Source organism: Petromyzon marinus, chromosome 6 (assembly GCF_048934315.1).
Source record: "Petromyzon marinus isolate PM22_M1 ecotype Great Lakes invasive population chromosome 6, UKy_Petmar_22M1.pri1.0, whole genome shotgun sequence".
Lineage (NCBI taxonomy): Eukaryota > Metazoa > Chordata > Hyperoartia > Petromyzontiformes > Petromyzontidae > Petromyzon > Petromyzon marinus.
In genome coordinates this window covers 7867685-7889598 of record NC_133672.1, presented here as the reverse complement: position 1 = coordinate 7889598, position 21914 = coordinate 7867685, and the positions used below count along the sequence as shown (strand labels likewise).

Sequence of the window (21914 nt, the reverse complement as noted above, 5' to 3'; positions counted from 1 at the left end):
ATTATCCAGTGATCATCTTTGAATTCCTTTATTGTATTTTCACATTTGGTAAAATTACCCCTCTTCATGTAAAGTGTTATATGCAAAACATTGTGGGAAAAATGTACTGCACGTGCACTCTTGTATTTCACTATTTATGGGTTTAGATGAATGCCCTATCAGCAGCATTCTGAAAAAAATGTAAAATCATTATTTACCTAAGTGATCCATTGAGGTTGTATCTTTCACAAAGGCCACCTCATTTGTAATTGTAGTACATCCCCGTGTAAAGCCACTTGAAGCAGGTGGGTGAAGGTGGTTGGGGAACGGTAGTGCAGTGGTTATCGCGCTGCGCTACGAACCCGGCGATCCAAGTTTTTCTGTCCTGTTTACGGCCATCACCACATTGACAATTATCTGAACCGGTACTGGGAATCCCCTAGGTCGGCTCGCACCTGGTGTAGAGTGTAAACATCGCCACTGGGAAGACTAAGGCGTTCGGGTGTGGTGCTCGCCACTCTCCGCCTTGTGTGCCATGCCGGCCTTCATAGGTGCTCGCTGACAGCACTTGCCCCAAGTCTCTTTAAGGCTATGGGGGGAGGGATCTTTGTCATCGAAGGCAGTCCCAGGACATGTTCGGGTATCACTGGTCACTTATTTTAGCCGCGACGGTAAGTTTGCTCAAAACGTGAACCACTGAGCGACTTATCCACCCATGTAATATTTACGAGTAGACATCCAAGTTGTTTGCTTAGTGTGTCAACAGCGATGAATGGCGAGAATAAGCCTGGCAGGTTCGTGTATTTCATGGGGGGAACTTATGACTTACATCTCAACTTATCAGCATTGGGGCTCCTCGGACTCCATTGGCAGTCCTAATTAAGAATTATCCCAAGAGCCACAATATAAGTGCCAAGAGCCAGAATGGGAAACCGCAATGTGGTTTCATTGCCGCACAAAATGCTCCACTTGGAACGGGACATGCAGACTGCACTTGCAATTAACGTTCATCTAAAGGGTCCAGTCACCCTTGAGCTTTGTTTTGTGATTTGGTTGAAATTCATCTCGGTGGTGTAATATTTGAAGCCTGGAAGTTTATAATTATTCGTGGTTTATAACTTTTGTTTGTTTTCTTTAAAACTATTAGTACACAATTCTAGACGCTCAATTCTAATTGTAAACAAAAGCTATAACAATTCAAATCCTATGAGCATATGGATGTTTGGGTAATCAACCTACTTTGGTGTCTCGTGGAGGCTCGGTGTGGCGTTGATGACAATACATCGTAGCGGGAAGTCGTCACCGCACGTGCACGGGAGAAAAATGGCCTGCTGGACGGCTGCTCTAAAATCTCATTCCATTCTCACCGTCCTTTGAGCTCCACCATCAAAGATGTTCTATTAACGGCTCCGATGGCACCACCAACGACGATGAAACGTTGATTGGACCGTATTGAGGGGCAACGAAAATGTTGCGTCTCAGAGCCGATGGCTTTAACCGCAAGCCCCAGCTGCATTTGCAGGCTTGCACACAGCAGCAGAATTGGTTGTAAGTTTAATATTAAAGTTTAATATTAAACTTATAATTCACAACAGCATCGCCTACACTTCTCAAACCACTGGCATTTAAAGGTGGCCGGTTGTGTGGCGTTGTACGCAACCTTAAATTTTGCTGTGAATCCTACTTTAATTTGTTTTATGAAAATGAATAGAAATAGCGATATACAGTACACATGCGTCACACTGATGGGAATAAGCAATTGGTGTGACACACGTTTATGGACTTTTAATTTTCAGAATTTCATTTAATAAAAATTCGCAGTTGGCCAGCTTCACCAAACAGTTGGTTTGAGAGGTGCAAGTGATGAATATTTAATTTCCAACCAAATCCTACCGCGGTTGTTTGCATATGTGCACGCAGGAACCCACGCGCAGGCCACAATGTCACATTCTTTAATTTTTTTCCAAACAGAACATGCGTGCTCACACATCTATGAAAAGCCGTAAAAATGGAAACTGTTAGAATAGTGCCAGGCCGAAGTACACAATTGAAAGGCGCCGTGTTTCAGTTTTAAGTGCAACCAGATCGAAATCAGTTGTTACATTCAAGTATCACGTACAAAAGATGTACAACTATACTCTTAGATCTGTTTTGTCATCGTGTCACAGGCAAAACGATTTTTTTTATTTTTTTGTAAATTTTAAAACGTACAAAAACCACGAGAAAGAACCCGCGTGCCCGAAGGTTTTTTTTCCTGATCCCCTCCCTGCCCGATTGCGGCCCCCCTATGCCCCCCCAACAACCCCGTTAACCTGTGGCCCAGCACCCACCGCACTCATGGGGTCATGCCCAGTGCTGTGCCCCCCCCCCCCACAAGAGACACAATCGTGGAGCACCAAGTCCGGTGCTAAACTCAAGGGCAGTCCTTCGTACGGTAACTGGAAACCATTTAATGTTGAAAATACTCGGGTGTTTTCAAATTAATTTTGCGTTTATTAGTAATCAGTTTTGTTTGTACGACCGCCTAAATTGGCTGTGAGAATGCTCATCGTTTTAGCAGTCTTTAAAAAAAAAAATCTTACTTTTGTTTCACCTAGCGTAGAGTCCATTGAGTGCCTGTACATTTTATATACAGTACTTCATCGAATGGCTTAACGTTATAAAATGAATAATTTACAATGCATTTCAACGTGTCATGCATTGTAGCTTTTCATGGGACGTACTGTTTTGTGCGCATAATTTATAATACACCGTACTACATGAAGTATATGTTTGTTACTGCATTGTATATACAGCTTGTGTGTGCATTTGATTGGTAGTAAAGTTTCCCCATCCGTAAGGCCCCTTGGCCAAAATGTCAACCAATTTTTGGTTCAATGTTTATTTATTTTCTACAAAACATTTTACGTTGCTTAGTTCCTGAAATGGTAACTGTTAACGTTACGCCTTATGGTAGAAATACTGACATACGTGATCGTTGTGCTTATCTGTTGATATTTTGGGTAATTTTGTATGAACACTCGAGAAGTCATTGTTTGCATTTCTTACCCTAATACCAACTAGTGGCACTCAGTATTGGGACACGCTCACCACTCAGGCACATGATTTTGCTGTTTCTCTTCATAAATAACAGTTGCGTAGGGCCAATACTGTATATATTCAAGATTTTAAAAAAGATGTTCTTAGATTTAAAAAAACGTAATTTTCCGTTTTTTGATCTTCTGGCTACGCAGCACAAAAGTTGGTGCTGACATTGACCTATCCAGCTGGGCACTGCGGCACACCACCCTATCAAAATAAAAGTCCCCAAAAGCCATTACAATGAACAGTTGCGACGCAGCGTTCACCGAGAGCACCAGGCAAGTTCAGTAGAAAGGGGACGCTTATTCTGGAGGGCTGGCACACCGAGCTTGCTGGGTTGTGATAATTGAATTTGTTTTTTCTTGTTCCAGCTGCCGCACATAGCACCGTGCCACGTCTCGAACTGTGACGAGGCCACACTCAAGGGGGACAGCTGGGTTGAGGCATCCATTCCCAGGCCGCCCTGACCCTCATGAGGTGCCTGGACACTAGACCACCCCACGCCATGTCATCTTTTTTACCCCTACCCAACAATGGCCAATCTCACCCTGCATTTCAGCCGGTGCCCAGAAACGTTCCCCACATCCTAAAAATATCCCTTGCCCAACAACCACACTTCCCTCATGCTGTACCGGCACACAGGCAGGTAATACACAAACACGACACACGTACTCAAGCATAGCACAGCAGCAGAGGACGTTTGGCACGAACACCCAGCAGAGAGAGCCTGAAAGAGGGTAGGAGAGAGAAAGGGAGAAGGTACTGAACAGAGAGAGAAAATAAAGGAGAATTTACAAAAAATATTTGCTGGGAGAGAGAGTTTCTAAAAGAGACAGAGAGGTGTTAGTGGGAGGCGCAGGATTGAGAGATGTAATTAGAGTCTCATTCAGAGTTGTCGCCGCCTTTGAGCAGAGGCACACTGTCGGTGCTCAACATATTCACTTTTTAAAATCTTTTTCTTAAAAAATACTCAAATAAAAACTGCATGAAATCACAGTCGGGGGGTACAGAAACTGCCACAGTTAAGTCTGTTCAAAAGTACCAAAGTGCATGGATTCCATAGCTACAAAAGAAACTCAACTCCATATAAACTCCACCTACGTACAAACTACCACCCACCCTAACCTAAGCATAGAAACGCACGCACGAGCGGCAAAAACAGCCACGGCCAAAAACAGCAATGTACAGCGCTGTGTGATATCGTTCTCCTTCGAGGGACAAAACCCAACACAATGAAAGTAACAACTCAATACCTAATCGTGTAAAAGCACTCATGCTGACCACAGACCTCCCAACGGCAGGCGGCCCTCACTGCCGCAGCCTGGCGTCTTCCACCGTTACGGACGTTGCCAATTGGCAGCAGCAGCAGTAGCAGCAGGACAACATGCGCACGATGCCGAATTTACATTTCGGGCGGAGGGAAACTCGCACACGGGAAGCTAGGGTACGCGAGTCCTGCGGATCGAGATGCGGCCGAGGTTGAGTTGGTGTTCCAGGTGTGATCCCACCTGGGGGAGCCTGTATCACTGCCCCACCCCCCCGCCACTGCCCCTCGTTTTCTCTTGCTGGTGCAGCCCCTCGTCACCGCCCCCACTGCCCCCCCTGCCTCCCAACTGCCCTTGCGTTGCTAACTGCCTCTCCACACAGGTGAGCTCCTTCTCTCCTCCATCCCCCCCTCCCCCCACCCTTCACGGAGCTCCCTCCAGGGATCGCTCCGTCTCTTCTCCAAGCTCCCAGCTGATCTGCCAAGCCTGGTGAGGTCACATGGATGGGAGGAAAAGGTCTGGGGCGGCGGGACACAGGAGTGATGGGGGCCGAGGAGTATGATTCGAACCATCCAGCATTTGCTCCAGAAACTGATGCTGCAGCTGCTGCTGTTGCTGCAGCTGCTGTTTCTGCTGCATCTCTTGCTGCTCGTGCTGCTTCTGTTGACTCTGCTTGTCTGGCTTCTCTTGCTGCCGATGTGACTTCATGTGCGCGTTGCGGCTCTTCACCTTGTAGAACACCCTGGTGGGAAGCGAGGGTGGGTGAGTCTCGTGTCCGAGGGCAGATGACGAGGAACGCGCACCACGCACATGCGCAGCGCTCTGCTCAGGGCATATTTTTAAAAGTTACAACTTTTATAAACCGTGTATGCATAAATGTAAATTTTGTCTACACACAAGACATAATTTTCAATGACATTTGGACAAAAATTATCAGTAGCTGGGCATTGTACCCATTATATTGACACGTTAAATGCAATGAGTGTCTCATGTCCAATATTACATGTTTTTAATAAGACATTTTTTGTTTGTTTATGAAAACAAAATGGTAAAATATTTGACAAGAATGGGTTAGGCCCAAATATGCAATTCAATGTTTATTGACTTACTTCAGAATGTATCATTGTTATGACGTGATTTATGATTTATTAGGTTTTGCCCAAAAACATAATTATTATTTTTTACATATTTAAAAACATGTTTTGCCCAATTTCTTCCAAGAATGACAATCATATTTCTCTCTCCCAATTTTGGCCCAAGTATCAAAATACGACATTTCACTGATGTATCTCTGATATTTGCAATAATTATAATACGTGAATGCTTTGTTCCAATTTATATCCAAAACTAAATAAAACTGTTGGTCAAGTTGTGGCCAAAAATTTGCGAATGTTAGTCCAATTATTCCATACATTTAAAAAATATATACGTGCATTATTTTCAGATGTTATAAAACATTTCGATGAACATTTGGCCAAATTTGGTTAAAAACAACATTGGTTTGCATTCTGTTTCATAAAAAAATTGGTCAAAATATGTAAATAAATATTCATTTCTCTTATCTTCAATATTTTTACAAAGTGTATAATAAAATGTACATACTTTACTTTCATTTTTTTAACGTAAAATATGCAAAGAATAAATCGTTTAGCCAAATTTTCACCCTAATAAGAGGGCAGCATGCTATTGTTTTACAAAAGCAATATTACTTTACTTTCAATATTCGTCTTGCCCTTAATATTGTACATGCAATTACATCAGCATAATTATTAGTTTTTTATACTAAAGATTTGCCAAATGAGTAATTATTTACACTTTTGGCCCAATTATCAATTGCAATATATTGTGATAGCTTTTCAACAGGTGCAACTTTTATAAACAGACATAAAAAATATGGTCTAATTACCAGAACTTATTGTAAAAGTGGCACTTTTGAGCTCACACCCAGGTACCATTTACTCAATTTGTGTCACGTTTAATTTTAATGAACATTTAATGTTTTTTTTCAGCAGCATCAGCAGCATGTGGAATATTTGCATATTTTAGCAAGAGACCAAAATAAATTATTTCCCCTATTTGAGTCAAAACATCACAGCTTCTTCAGTCAGTTATTGAATTTATCACTCAAATTGAACACAAATATATAATTCCATGTTTCTCTCTTTGTATTTATAGAATGCTTCATCAATAAATGAATGAGATTTGAACCCATTATTATGCTGCACGCGTAATGTCTTGGTTTAGGACTCCCTGTAAAGTCTAAGGCAATGTTGCCTCAGGGTACATGCGTGTGTGTGTGCACGTGTTAGCACGCTGCGCTACGAACCCGGCGACGTGCGTTCGACTCGGCCTCAAATGAGTACCTGGTGTGATGTGTAAACATTGCCACTGGGGATAAAAAAGCAGCTGGGTGTGGTGCTGACCACCCACCCCTTCGTGTGCCGTGCCAGCCTTCATAGTTTCTCGCTAATAGCACTTGCCCCAAAAGTCGGCTACTCGGTGGATCTTTCTCTTTATATGTATGTGTACGCATGTGTGGGGAGCAGTAGCAAACTGGTTAGTGCACTGTGCGACAAGGCGTGCTGTTGGCCATACCTCCCCTTTGTGTGCCATGCTGTCTGTAATACCTGCTCGCGAACATCACTTGACCTAACAGTCTGTGAAAGGCTATACGGAGGAATCTGTGTGTGTGTTTTATCTGTGTGTGTGTTTTATCTGTGTGTGTGCGTGCACACACGTACTTTCCGCACTCGCGGCACGGGAACACGGCGAGGAGCTCGGCGTCGCCGCTGTGCGTCGACGACGCGGTGGGGGAGCCGCCCCGGCTGCCGCTGCTGCCGCTCCCTCCGACTCCCCCGCCCGATCCGACGCCGGCGACGGCGCCGGTTTTGGCGGCGCCGGAGCCAAGTGGGCGGCCGCGGGGGCGAGCCATGGCGCGCGGGGGCGGCTGCACGAGGCCCAGGTGCACTCGGGCATGCCCGTTGAGGGCCTGCTTCGAGGCGAAGCTCTGCCGTGGTTAGGGGCCGTGCGGGCGGAGCAAAGACAGACAGCGGCGCGCGGCGTGAGAGAGGTGCGGCAGCAGCAGCGGCATCTTGACTCGATCAACGTATCGCGTGATCGCCGTGTTGCGAATGAGCAAGTGGCGCAAGCAACGAAGGACTCTCACCTTGCAGCTACGTACTTCGGCTGTGAGTTTCGGGCTGTCTGGAAAAGGTGTGAAGCTTTGTTTAAAAAGCGTTAAACTACAAGGCAGGAGTTTGCCTGCACCACTCTGTCGTGCTTGGGTGCCATCCTGAAAGTTACGTAAATTACACTGCGCTAGGGCGCTAAGGTGGCAACGCAATGATTTCCTTTTCGGTCGCATGTTCCTTAAAACCCGAAAAAAAATGCCAACGAACGACCGCACGATGCTATTTCCCCGCCACTGATGGTGAGCAGCAAAGCAAAGCAAAGCCGTGTCATTTGCATTACCAAAAACTTTGCAAAAACACGAACTTCGGTGGCAGCTTCAGTGCCATCTTGCCACCACGGCCGTGCACGCAGGAGGGCGACCGCGGAAGCACGAGGCTCGCCCTCGTGCTACTTTTGGTTCTCGAGTTAGAAGCGGAGCGACGGACAGACCTCTGGCAACGCACCAACAGAGGGCACTGTAATGTCATAGATGTGTCCGGAGAGCACTCGCACCACCGATTAAACGCTTTGTGGCCACTCTCCAGGTCACGATCCTGGCAACAAAATAAAAAACGAACTCGCAATTTTGTCAGGCAGATTTTTTTCTACGTTTTGACAAATAGTTTAATCTGCTGTTCGTTCTCAAGTTATAAGCGGAATGACGAACGTCTTTCAAGAAATCAATGGTTGTCGTATGCTGAACCTACAGAAAAGAAGGCTTTGTGGTCTTGGCCATCCTACAGCTAATCGTGCCCCTAGACATGCAATCTTGGACCACATTGCATTTTTTCCTAAAATGAGGGCAATGAGTAACAGCTCTTAGAGACAATGAGAGAGGGCAATAGAACAGCAGAAAGCTTTACAGCAGGGATGGGACCAAATGGGTCTCTCAAGAGACCTTTGGCGGGCCATCAAAAGACCATGACAGATCCTCCCGTATAGCCTTTAACAGACGGTTGGGGAATGTACTGCTAGCGAGCACCTATGAAGGCCAGCATGGCACACGATGGGGTGGGTGGCCAACACCACGCCCAGCCGCCTTTGTTTACCTCATGCTGATGTTTACACAATGCACCAGGTACTCACTTAAGTCTAAATCCACCTAGGGGAGGCCCATGAAGGTTCAAATATTCTCCACTGTTATCGGTCGTGAGCCGGAATAGAATTCGCGTCGCTGGGCTCGTAACGTAGCGTATGCACGTACGTTGAACTTCTTTCGCACCGTACGTAGCCAACCGTGCTAATCCGAGTGTGCTAACCACTGTGCCACCGCTCCCTGTGACACGTTCACAAATCAGTCACTTGTCACTGAAAATGGCCCTTGCATTGACAAGCGACCGAGTGGGCATCAACTAAAAACGCGGCATTGCCACCCTCCAGGACAGTTTTTTTCCCCCAATTAGTTCAGCCAAGGTGCCCTGAGCGACGAACAAACACGGGGAGCGGTGGGTCGCACGCAGCCGTGGAGCCCACGTGACGCGAAGCCGCGGGCCGTTCGCGGCGGCCCCGGGAGGGAGAGACGGGCAACGCCCCGGTGGACGGAGAGGGAAAGGAAGGGGTTGGCGTGCGGTCACTCACAGCCCGGCAGCCCACGACGTCGCACGGGAAGGAGGGGGCGAGGCGCGTGACGGCGGCGTGTTGCGCCGCCGTCACCGGGGGGGCGCCCCCCGGGCTGCCTCCCAGCGCGTCCGCCGCCGTCGCCTCATTCTCCGGGCGTTCCTCCCCGCTCCTGCTCACCACCTCCTCCGAGGCGCCCTCGCTGGCACCGCATCCGCCGCCGCCGCTGAGCACCGGCTGCAGCTAGAGGAGGAGGAGGAAGACGATGATGGTGGTGGCTGTCATCGCTCGGGAGGATGCAGGGTGGCCACCGCAGCCCCCTGTGCACCGTCGCAGCCTTAATAGGTGCTCACGAATAGCACTCACAAGGCCACGCTCGTGCTCGCGAGTAGCACGCGCAAGGCTACGCGAGTGTGTGTGTTTATATATTAAACACATAACGATGCAGTGATTAAAACTGAAATTCATTCTTACGTGCATCGAGTCATGGGTGTGGGAATTAATTAGTAGGGGTTTCTACAAATTATACGTGGACAATAAACTCATGTCAAAATTATTTTAATGCAGCTAACAAAACTGTACAAAACAGGCAACTTACATACGTACAATACAAATGAGACGGTGATAATTGGACGAAAAATTAAATATTCTTGAATCGAAATTGTGACAATTCATCTCATCTCTGTGGTTGTGGGGACGTGAATCTTTATGTGCTCAGCGTGCGTACGTTTGTGAGTGCGCGTGTCTGACCATGGTTGACCATACTCAAATTAGTACCTGGTGCGGTATGTCAGCATCGCCACTAGGGAAAAGGCAGTCGGGCGTGGTGCTGGCCACCCACCCTCTCGTGTGCCGTACCAGCCTTTATAGGTGCTCGCTAACAGCACTTACCCCAACAGTCTGTAAAAGCTATACGAAGGGATCTTTGTGTGTGTGCCTGGTAAACATGGAATCCTGGGGCCAACTTTGGTCTAGAACTTCCAACCACAGGCCAACGTTGGCCCAACGTTGTATGTTTACTGTGTGTGTGCTTTGGGGAAGGGGGCGCGTGGCTGTTACCGCGTTCCCTTGGTGCCCCCCTTCGTTGTGCCGGGCGCTGTGTTTGCGGTCGAGTCTCAGCAGCTTCTTCCAGCTGTAATAGTACTCCACACACTGCGCCATGGTCTTCGTCTTCACCTGCACGCACGCACACACACACAACGATCCCCCATTGTAGCCTTTAACAGACTGTTGGGGCTGTTAGCGAGCAGAAGTATTTTTTATTCAACGCAGAACTTGAGGGGGTGGGTTTCCAGCAACACGCCCTGCTGCCTTTGTGCACACACACCACACCAGGTTGCTATTTGAAGGTCGAATCCACAAAGGGGAGATTCAGGACCGGATCAGATTTTATGTCACCGATGAATGGGAATCGAACTCAGGCTGCAGAGGAGCACGGCATACAAACCACTGCGCTACCGCTCCACACCATGTGCACGCGTGCGCACACACACACAGACGTCGTGCTGCCTTGTTTATCTTTGTAGACTGTGGATGGCAAGTGCTACTCACCAAAAGCCATTAAGGGTTAGAATGGCACACGAGAATCGTGGTGTAGCGCAACCCATGCCCGACCACTTTGCCGTCTCCCCGGCACTGACGTTCATGCATCATAATCGGTCGTCACGAATGTTTAGGATAGGAATTGTAAGTGAGTATGTTGAACTTCTTTCGCACCGTAAGTAGCCAACCGTGCTAATCGGAGGTGCGGGGGGACAACAAGCTAAACACAAAAAGTATCACCCAATACCGAGGATAAAAAAATCATTGCCGGGGTGGCAGCGCACACCGCTACCCCGTCGCTTGACACACACACACGTGAACGTACGCGCGTGTGCGTTGCGGTCGTGCCGCGCCGCGTCATCACGCCAGGCACGGAGCTACTGTTGGCTGCTTTTGGCCGCTGGAAGGCACGGAGGAAGTGAGTCCGACGGTGACTCCAAGTCCGTGTCGCCGGAACAGGCGAGCACGTGACCCCAGGCAGTTACTTCCCACCCCGAGTGTCTGTCACGGTGCAAGGCAACCAATCCGCTCCCCCACGCTGGGGGGCACCGCCCCCCAGCGTGGGGGAGCAGGGGTTCGCCCACTCCTGTTTTTTAGTAAATCTATCCCCGATTGCACCATCAGCGTCATATCGTTGGGTCAAAGTAGCCAAATCTTGCAGAGCTTTCGTGTTAGAGAACGGCCCACGTAAGTGGATATAATAGAGCCACCTCCTGAGATGCCGTCACGTGACTTGATTTGCACATTAGGAGGCAACACTTCCCCACCAAGAGCAATGTTCACCGCAAGACAATAAAATCGATATTTTCATTATCAGAGGTGGAATTTAGTCAAATTAAGCACAGAGCTAAATTGAAGGTGGTGGGTTTTTTTTGTGCAGAAATTGAGAACCCAGTTTAACCAAAGGCAGGTGCCTGGATAACCCAGGATCTCAGCGGTAGCAGCTCAGCGCTCTGATCTCTGAGCCACCCAGGCACCTCACTGCTTGTGTCACCCTCTGGTCGATCCTGAAGATATAAAGGAAAAAATCTTACTGTACTCACAATAATTGTACATTAACATGAGTACCAATGCTTGTATTCTTAGCTCTTTCGGTAAAGTCACGTTGAAGGGAAACAATAAAATAATATATATAAAACAATAAAAATTCTCACGACGTTTCGACCATAACACAAACGGTCGTCATCAGGTGAACTTCTTTCACACCTGATGACGATCGTGTGTTATGGTCGAAACGTCGTGAGAATTTTTATTGTTTTATATATAATTATTTTATTGTTTCCCTTCAACGTGACTTTACCGAAAGAGCTAAGAATATGAATTACTGCAGTCACGAAAGCTTTACATCAAAATTTACCAATGCTTGCTCAATGTAATGTCAAATAACGGCGATGCTGCCTGCCAGCCTGCCTGCCTGCTGCTTGCCTGCCTTCCAGCTGCTGGTGCTGCCAGCTGCTGCTGCTGCCAGCTGCTGCCAGCTGTTTGCTGCGTGCTGTGCCGGTCGCTGGTGCCACCATCTACCACCTGGGCCTGCCACTCCGAGCCACCATCTTTCCATCCAGCCACTGCTTCGTGAAGGCGTTTCAGCTCAACTCATCAAAATCTTTAGTCACAAAACACCGGCACGACATGTGCAACTGTTACAGCCAGCTATAAAAGCATTCTGTTTGAAACTGTGGTGTTCACCATTATATTTTTTGGATTTATGTGTTTGGTTTTGTGTTTAATTGGGTGCGATATGTGTATAAATACAAACTGTAAAAGTCATAGATTTACAATGTACATACAAGTGACATTATGGAGTCTCTATAAATGGCAGTTGACAGCCCTGGACGCCCTTGCAAATGATACGTTCCATCTCGAGGGATTGTCTGGTGTAACATTTTTTATGAATAGAAAACAACAAGCCTGCTCGACTGCTTTCCACTCATGCTGACAGCGGCTACAAGAGTGTTGCGAATGCGACGGTTAAAAGGCTGAGAGAGCGGACCCCACTGGTGGAGCTGCCACGGACTTTTAATGCGGTGCTAGTTCCCACGATTTCTCTATTTTAACAGAGGGGTATCACAGGAATATCTCAGGGGAGGACATTTAAGGTTGTCTGGTGTGAGGTGTTGGAAATTCGTCTTGCTTCACGCGTGTGACCGAGCGGTGGTGTTTTTGCTATTAGCGTAAGTACCAACTCTGTTAAGCGTTAATCATCAGCCTGCAGTCTCCCAGGATCGTCCTGGCACTCCCAGCTTCAATTCGCTGCTGCTCGTGGCCTGGCAGATTTCAGCCGCAAGATTCACGCTGAGCCCACCGCCAAGGTTAATACTGCGGGTGTACACAAAACCCTTGCCCACCACAGCATGGGTTACGTTCTTGAAAATAGCCTCAATCGGCAAATACGCGATCTGCAAACTCAAAGGCAAATGGGAATATAGGATTTGTTTCACGGTTTGTAATATGACGGCGGTGACATCACCACGGCGCTTGTGCCAGGCTAGGTGCACTTGGAGGCCAGTGTCGAACGCCCGCTGGCAGGAGGTCACGGGGCAGACCCAGCAGGTGCGATGGGTCGACTGAGATGACTGGGCCGATGCACCACCTGTGCCCCCACCCTACTGTGCTGGAAATACCGAGTCAGCTAAGACCCGCGATGGGCCACTTGGGAGACAAGATGACCCCGTGTGTGTTCTTCTACGGCAGCAGCATCATCACGAGCAGTGCAGTTACGACGTGGCGGGGAATCGCACGGTCAGTCACCCAATGGTTGAGCCCACGGGGACACGTTTGGCTGACCACTCAAAAAATTTGATGCCAAGCCGCAAAACGTCAATCGCGAAAGCCGTGAGATGGGAGGTGTTTTCTCGATTAACCGCACGACACTCTGCGCGTCTGCTTCACAGTGAACGTTAAATGTCCACTGTGGCGTCACTTGAAGAAGAGCAGCCCGTTGTGTTGCCGATGTCGTATTCCAAATATGAAAAATGACTGGCCAATTGCTTAGTTGGGAAACTCACAGCAATTTCCGCCACCTTCCGCGAAAACCCGGGGGGCTCTTGAACGTGTGTTATCTGGGTGTGGTCTGGGACTGTTTTGTTGTTGTATTTGCTGACTTTCCCAAGCGTGATAAATCCCAAGCGTGATAAATCGAATTATTCATTTTTTGTTTACATTTAGTGACTTCTACATCATTAGACCTCCTTTGCCAGTACCAAAATGTAATAATAGCGTTTTCCCCCTTTTTTCTGGCAACAAAACTGAAACCTTTTCACAAGGATTCATGTCTGCATTAACCACAATACCTGCATAGTATGTTGTTTGTTTGCATTTTGACTGCAGGTATTGTGGTTAATGCAGACATGAATCCTTGTAAAAAGGTTTAAGTTTTGTTGCCAGAAAAAAGAAAAGGGGAAAAACCCTATTATTATTATTACATTTAGTGACTTGTTTACCTTTTTCTCCATTGTGCACTGCTGACCCGTCCCAACACTGGACATCTGTGAAAAAGAGCTTCATAGCTCAACGGATTCCTCCTCCAGTCTGAATAAAGATTCTGCTAAATGTAACAAAATCGCAATTAATGCCCCTATCAGCAGTATCTCCTAAACCTCCGGAAGACCTGGTCCCATTTAAATGTTCTCCATTCCATATCAGAGACCTCGGCATCATGGTGCCCTCTTCCCTGAATTCGCTTGTTTCGATGAACTTCACTCCAGGCGCTTCAGAAAACAACTGCACTGCTAGCTGCTTGGGCAGACACCCCCCTTTCTCTATATAACAGAGGACATCTAATGAAGATGATGATCCTTCCCAAATTATTTTACTTCATGAGGATGGTCCCCACTCAGATAACCGAAGATCTTCTTTGCGACGTTACACTCAACGATCACTTCACTGATACGGAACTACAAACCTACGCGCATTGGTTACTCCCACCTCACGTAGCCATTAGATTAGGGCGGCCTGGCCCTCATAGATTCTCGACAATATCACAGGGCGGAAGGCCTCCACAACACGAAAAGCTGGTTCGACACACAGGAGCAAGTAATCGCTAAGTGCTGGAAGCAAGAGGCTGCTAGACAATGCTCCCTCGAAGGATCTGCGCTGGCAAGTATCAAGACCAGACCGCGAGGGACACAAACACTCTGGGCGGTCACCTCGACTCGAGCAAGCTGTAGGGAATGAGAAACCTACCCGCGAACCCCGTCTCCATAGGGGGGTCAACAATATGGAGAATCCTTTACTCATGATAGGGGGGAAAGGTCATAACGCTGGGACTGCCGGAAAGTCCTCGACCTGGATAGGATAAAGGACCTATATTATCTTTGGACGGATGGGGTGTTTCCCTTTGAAGAGGTGTGAATTAAATATATCCCACACTTTAAAGTCTTCGGATACCGCCAAATTAGGGATGCAATAGTGAAACCCCTGGACAAGGACTTAGGGATTTAAATTTACCCAATTATCAATTGGTTAGAGACTCCTAAAGATAAAGATAGCCTATCCGAGGCTTATTAGCTCCAGGGAAACCCTGTCTTGAGACCGGTCACTAAGAAGTTGTGATAGGTCTGTGCCCCACGAGATCACACCGCAGACTCGGAATAGGATAAGTTGAGCCCCTAAAACAGGCCCAAGAACTCCTTCCCTCAAACTCAATTGAAGTTTGTGCATGGGGTACACTTAAGTAATGAGAGCAGGGAGGTTTTTTTTAAAGATTTCACCACACTGCCCTAGATGCCCTCCAGGTTCAGTGCAGAATTATCTCCACGCCTTCTGTGTATTGCCCGGATGTGGCGAAGCTTTACGGCAAGATTGCGCGTGGTTTTTTTATGACTTATGTGGCACAGATCAAGCCCCATCAATAGAGGATACCAAAGCCTCCCGCGGGCTCAAGGCATCAACACGCTCTCCTCCAAACCTTCAATTTTATAGCCAGGAAGGTTATTTTGGTTAATTGGAAGAACCACGAACCACCTTCCTGGAAACAGTGGTACAGTACGCTTCTAGCACAGTTTGGTATAAGCTCAAGGGAAAGGAGGGGGAATTCGAGGGCAGATAATCCCCTCTTATACATCTGAAATAAGTTAGCTGGAATGAGGGTCGGGAGACAGGGGTATAACCCCGACAGATTAGACGGGAGCCGGACTCGGAGGGGTGAAAGGTAAACACGCTCGTCCAGGTCGCCTCTTATGTTTTTATTTTCTTTATTTCAGGCGCGTTTCGGTTATATCCTTCCCTCCCCTCGTAATCGTCCTCCCCCTTAATAAAAAAAACACCGTTACCCCTCTCGGTTTGGGGCAGCGAGTCCGCACCCCATCTTTCTATCGCCTGCTTTTCATAACCGGTTTAGTTTATGTTGACGGTGTGTACGTGCGGCACAACGTGATGTAAGGGGCCCGCGCATTGCCTCAATTAAAAAAATGTAAATAAACGTTCTGATACTGAGGGGCTCTCTCGCACGGCGGGGGGCTCACGGCAGAACAATTCCATTGCCATCATCTTGGTGCCACCGTCGCCTCTGCTGCCGTAAGGTTCTTATGCGGATTAATCACCATCCCTTCAACCACGCTCATTATTTTTCTATTGAGCTTTCTAAAAGGCAACCTGATTTGCTGCGAAACATTTTTTTAAAATGTGATCCTCATCTGGCCTCATGGAGTGAAGTGCAGTCTCCCACCCTTAGTATCCCTGCCCTATCTCTCAAATGCCCTCTCTGTCCTACGATGAAGGACCATTGCCCAAAATGTCGCCTGTTACATGTTTATATCCTAAAGGCCAGGGTATTATTGACGAATGTGTTGAGTGTTTTTTTTTCTGATTTGTTGTGGTTTGCTCGGGCCCCTCTGTGAGTTTGCTAAAGAGGAGTGGCAGCTGGATCGGGAGTGCAGGCGGTAATTGCTGTGAGAGTTTCAAATTAAGGGAGGGCCCTGGTCCCCTTCATTTCACATCGCACCAGCTATGGGCTCAAGCCATATTGATTGTTGAATAAATAATGAGCATGAATTAGCAAAGTGTTTGAAGTGTATTCATTATTGATTAATTAACAATGGTAAAATATAAATAGAATGAACCCCACGTTGCATTCCCTCTTAGTGTCTCTCTGCGTTGGTCGTGTACGCTCGTGCGTGCACGTTAATTTGTGTTTGTGCGTACGTGTACGTATGTTTAGGGGCGTGTGCGCGCTCATGCATGTGTATGGGCGCCACGGTGGCGAGATGTTAACTACCTTGCTTGGTATGAACGAGTTCCTGGGTTCGATCCCGACCCAGACGCCTGTATATTTGGAGTTTGCGTGTTCTCCCCGTGTGTTGCTTGGATTTCTCTCCGAGTTGTCCCTCCACATTTAGAAACGTACATTAAGATTATTTAGCTGCTATAAATTTCCACGTGAAAAGCTACTTCATTGAGCTATCATTTGTGGCCAGGTCGCTTCTGAAACAAGAGCTATATATGCTCAGTGAGCCTTATCTTTGTAAAATATATATTTTTTCTTTTAGTATACCCACATGTGCATGTGAGAACTCGTGTGTGTATGTGTGCAAATAGGCGTGCATGTGAGTGAGTGCATATCTCCATATGGGGAGCGATAGTGTAGCGGTTAGCGCGCTGCGCTATGAACCCGGCGACACGGGTTCGATTCCCGCTTACGGCCAACACCAGTAACGATTATCTGAACCGGTCCCGGGCCTCCCCTAGGTCGACTCAGCCTCAAATGAGTACCTGGTGCGGTGTGTAAACATCGCCACTAGGGAGACAAAGGTGATCGGGCGTGGTGCTGGCCACCCACCCCCTTGTGTACCGTTCCGGCCTTCATAGGTGCTCGCTAACAGCACTTGCCCCTACAGTCTGTTAAGGCTATATGGGGGATCTTTGTCTTTGTCTTATCTCCATATGGGGAGCGATAGTGTAGCGGTTAGCGCGCTGCGCTATGAACCCGGCGACACGGGTTCGATTCCCGCTTACGGCCAACACCAGTAACGATTATCTGAACCGGTCCCGGGCCTCCCCTAGGTCGACTCAGCCTCAAATGAGTACCTGGTGCGGTGTGTAAACATCGCCACTAGGGAGACAAAGGTGATCGGGCGTGGTGCTGGCCACCCACCCCCTTGTGTACCGTTCCGGCCTTCATAGGTGCTCGCTAACAGCACTTGCCCCTACAGTCTGTTAAGGCTATATGGGGGATCTTTATCTTATCTCCATTTGCATGCGGTGCTAGCATCAGTGGCACTTGCTTTGTAAACATCACCACTGACTGGGCAGACAAATACAGCATGTAGCTTGGCCACACCACTCCCTCGTGCTCCGTACAGGCCTTAATAGGTGCTTGCAAACAACAGAGAGCTCCCCAATATTCAGGGGAGCTCTCTTTTCAACGTGCCCACCTTCACGTCCTCTAGACACGGGGTAGACGAGGTCCTGATCAAAGGGGCTGCTTGTGGCTCGCAGGGTGGAAGAGGGCAGCTGGACTCGGCGCGGTCTCCACCGCGCCGCTGTTTGTAGTGCTCTCCTTGTCACCTCCTTTTGTCTGTTCTAGTTTTTTTAAAGTTGATTTTGCTCATAACCAGGTGAGAACTCGAGAGACAAGGAGAGTCCCATTTTTCAAAAGTGACCGAGTGGTTCAGACGTTTTGGGAGGCCGCCTGCTTCTTAAGAGATCTTGAATCTCACTGGCCTTTTCCTGGTGAACCAATTTAATTAATTTTCAAATAAAACGAATGGAAGCAAAGCGGAGACCAAGCACAGCGATGTCCCGCTGCAACATTACGAGTCTCTCCTCCTGTCTCTTCACATCACCCCCCTCCTGTCGCATGCTCCCACCCCCCCTCCCCCGTGCTCCCACCCCCCCCAACCTCCCTGTGCCCCTCCCCCACCGGGCCACTCCGTACCACTTTCTGCACCAGCAGGAAGTCCTTGTCATGCGCCATCATCGCGCGAACAAACTGCTTCTTCTCCTGCTTGCTCCAGCTGTCTGAGCCTGTGCGCGCATATTCACACGCACGCACGCAGACACAACAACACCTCAATGGACATGGCGTCTCAAGGTGTCTCGTGGAGATTAAACTATCAACTATTTTTAATTTTACCAGGTAAATGATGGCTTTCTCGGGCGCTTGCATTAAAAGTTTGAAATGTTGAGGTTTTTTTTGTCGGTCGGGGGGCTTTGAGTCCAAAATGAAGAATGACAGGGTTGGGAATCAGCTTTGAACTTTGAATATGGTTAAAATGACAGCTGATCACTTGGTAGAATCTCTGTTTGCGGTGTCGGTAGGGCTTCTGGGACAGTTTAATGTTGAAGACCAATCGAATTTACCCCGTGTACTGTTCGTAAGATAATATCCGTCAATGATTGTGCATGTGGTTGTGTGTGCAGTAGTGTCACGGTTAGCACGCTGCGCGCCAAAAACAGCGAACCGAGTTCGACTCCTGCTTACGGCCAACACCAGTGACGATTATCTGAACCGGTCCTGGGCCTCGACGTAGGTCGACTCAGCCTCAAATGAGTATCTGGTGCATTGTGTAAACATCGCCAATAAGGAGACAAAGGCGGCCGGGTATCGTGCTGGCTACCCACCCCCTCACGTGCCGTGCCGGCCGTCATAGGTGCTCGCTAACAACATTCTGTCAAGGATATACGAGGTATCTTTGTCTTTTTGTGGTTGTGTTTGTCTGTGTGTTGTGTGGCAGTGTTTGCATGCTCTATAGTTGCATATGCTGTGCAGCTGTGTGTGCTTGTGTTGTGTGATTGTGTGTGTTGGTACTGTGTGCACTGTACGACTGTGCAAGATGTTGTTGTGTGCCGTGTCGTGTGCACGGCCGTGCGGATGGTTGTGGTTGGATCCCGTGGTTGTGCTCTGTGGTTGTGCATGTGTGTTGCGGTTGCGTTTACACGCTGTGTGATTACATGTGCTGCACCGGGTGTGTACGCTGTGCAGTACAGAGCACACGGCCTCTGTGGTTATGCAAAAAACACCAATAGCATTTCCTGAAGAAGTGCATTGTGGTCCCCACCAAACTAAATCTGAGTGGTTGCCACACCACAGCCAGGTCTGGTTACATGTGCAGAGTGGTCATGCGTGCCGCTCCGCCCCCCCGCGTGTGGCCGTGGCTTGCCGCTCGCGTGCACGCACCTGCATAGTGGTACCCGCGCAGGTGAGGGCCCTGCCAAGGCGTCACCTCTCCAGACAGCAGTGTCTTCAAGGCGGCCTGCGGGAGGACACACACAATGCTGGAGGCACACGTTGCAGCCCATTGCCAAGCCACTGCTAGATAGCACGCTGCGGTGGCGATATGTTATCTCCCTCGCCTGTTTTATAGGAGGTTGTAGGTTCGGTCCCAACCCTGACACCTGTGTATTTGGAGTTTGCGTGTCTCTCTCTCCCCGTGGTCGTGTGTATTTTTCTCCAGTTCCTCTGGGTTTTCCCTCCACGTTCACTATGTATCTATAGTATTTGGCTGCTATACATTTCCACATGTTAAGCCACTTTGTTGAGCTATGATTTGTGGCCAGGTCGCTTCTGAAAAAAAAAAACGAGCTATATAGCCCAGTGGGCCTTACCTAGTAAATAAAAATAGATAGCTAAAAATAGCTGTCTGTCTTCCCACGCCCGTACGCACCAGCACGTCGCCGCGCGCCTGGTGCAGCACGTGCAGCGCCAGCTCGCGGTTCGTGCCGCCGCCCGGCACGGCACTCGACGAAGCCAGTGCCAGAAGCTGCTCCACTGGGGGGTGGGGGGGGGGAGGGGGTCAAGTGGGAGGACCGCGCGCGCAATTAACACGGCAACCGCACGGCATTTACATGGCGATCCTACCGTGCATCTGTGAAAAAAGAGCTTCGTGGCTCATCGGATTCCTCCTATGAAGCTCATGGGATGAAAACTGATTTCTTTGGAAAACTCATATCTCTAGAACTGCTTTTTGTGTTTAGTTTGTCGTCCTTCCACGCACCTCCGATTAGCACCGTTGGCTACGTACGGCACGAAAGAAGTTAAACGGATATAAATAAATATTCGGATTCGGAATCACACGGCAATTGCACGGCATTCACATGGCAATCATTTACACGGCACGTGAGAGGCGAAACTTCCCATGGGAGGGGGAAGGTCCCAAAATTCCAAGCTGTTTAAATAGGGCTTGCCTACACTCATGTAAAAAAAAAACATGCAACATATTTTTTTATTCGGTATATATTAAAACACGCATGGCGTGAACCTGACCTTAGCAAAAGGCTTTATCAGTGGCAATCGCTGAATGTTGCTGCTCAGCAGGGCAGTTCCATTTTACACACTTTGACGATGCAGGAAATCAATATCGACGTAAAGCAATACAGACAAATCAATTGAGCGGTCATCATCATCACCATAATCAGCCATGAACAATTAATGCTGGATGAAGGCCTCCCTAAACCACCTGGTGTCCTTGCGAATGTCATGTTAACCATCCATTTTGACTGTCCACCTTTCTTAAAAAGAAAGATAAAACGCTTCAACCACCATTGTGACGGGCGTACTCAGACAAACACACTTGTTTTTATCTGTGTGCACACGCCAAGCCATTCCGAAATTCAGCCAAATTTCTAAAACTACCACGTGTTTCACAAGGAAAACTTTTTTAAATGCTGACGGAGGTTGCCTCATTTGTGGAGCTGCCCTGCTGCGAATCGACTTGTCACAGCCCCGGAGGCCAAAGTGGCATAATTATTACACAATTATTACAACGCATAATGACGCAATGCCCGATCCACAAATACGAAGAAGACATCGCGGTGGTGATACGCTCCGCTGCTCCTGACGCGGTTGTCTGGTTTGACCACCTGAACGTGAAATTGTAGTTGTTGCTCTGTATTTACATCATCAGCCATACGGAAGAAGAATTACACTCCCAACATTCGTCAGAGGGCCCAATCCAACCGACAATTTGTGAATGTTTATACTTGTTAGCGCGAGGGTCTCCGAGGCTCCGTATAAACTAAAGTTTTTAACGGAACCTGATTGTTGGTGAGAGCGGTGACGTAGCCCAGTGGTAGAGCGTTCACCACTTGTTGCAGAGGTTCGAAGTTCCGATGCAGCAGACCGCCTTGATTGATGCTGCGGGTGTATTGACCATCAAGTGCACCACGTTTGATTTAAGGTGGACATGAAAGAGTAGGCCAAGTTTTGAAAATATTACCGGCTAATTGCTTAATCGTGAAACACGAGCCAATCGCGATAACTTAGCGGGACGCTCTTGAAAAAGAGTTGAGGCTCTCCTGCGTAAATAAAAAAAACTGAAAAATCGGTTGTCACCCCGACACATAAAGACACGTGTATGTTGGACGATCTAGAGCCTGTTTCTT

The 21914-nt window shown here is 48.1% G+C and overlaps 1 protein-coding gene across 2 annotated transcripts in view; it reads right to left on the bottom strand.

The window, feature by feature from the left end:
- Positions 1 to 4680: 4680 nt before the first annotated feature.
- Positions 4681 to 21914, bottom strand: part of LOC116939585 (uncharacterized) — a 71331-nt gene continuing 54097 nt past the window's right edge. For both annotated transcript variants that reach the window (XM_032948161.2, XM_032948162.2), the window contains exons 13-19: positions 20198 to 20301; positions 19711 to 19786; positions 18469 to 18557; positions 10113 to 10229; positions 9075 to 9296; positions 7067 to 7332; positions 4681 to 5067 (exon numbers count right to left, since the gene is read on the bottom strand). In XM_032948161.2, coding sequence (XP_032804052.2) covers positions 4821 to 5067; positions 7067 to 7332; positions 9075 to 9296; positions 10113 to 10229; positions 18469 to 18557; positions 19711 to 19786; positions 20198 to 20301 — 1121 coding nt within the window. In that variant the 3' untranslated portion in view covers positions 4681 to 4820. The remainder of the gene's footprint in view (positions 5068 to 7066; positions 7333 to 9074; positions 9297 to 10112; positions 10230 to 18468; positions 18558 to 19710; positions 19787 to 20197; positions 20302 to 21914) is intronic.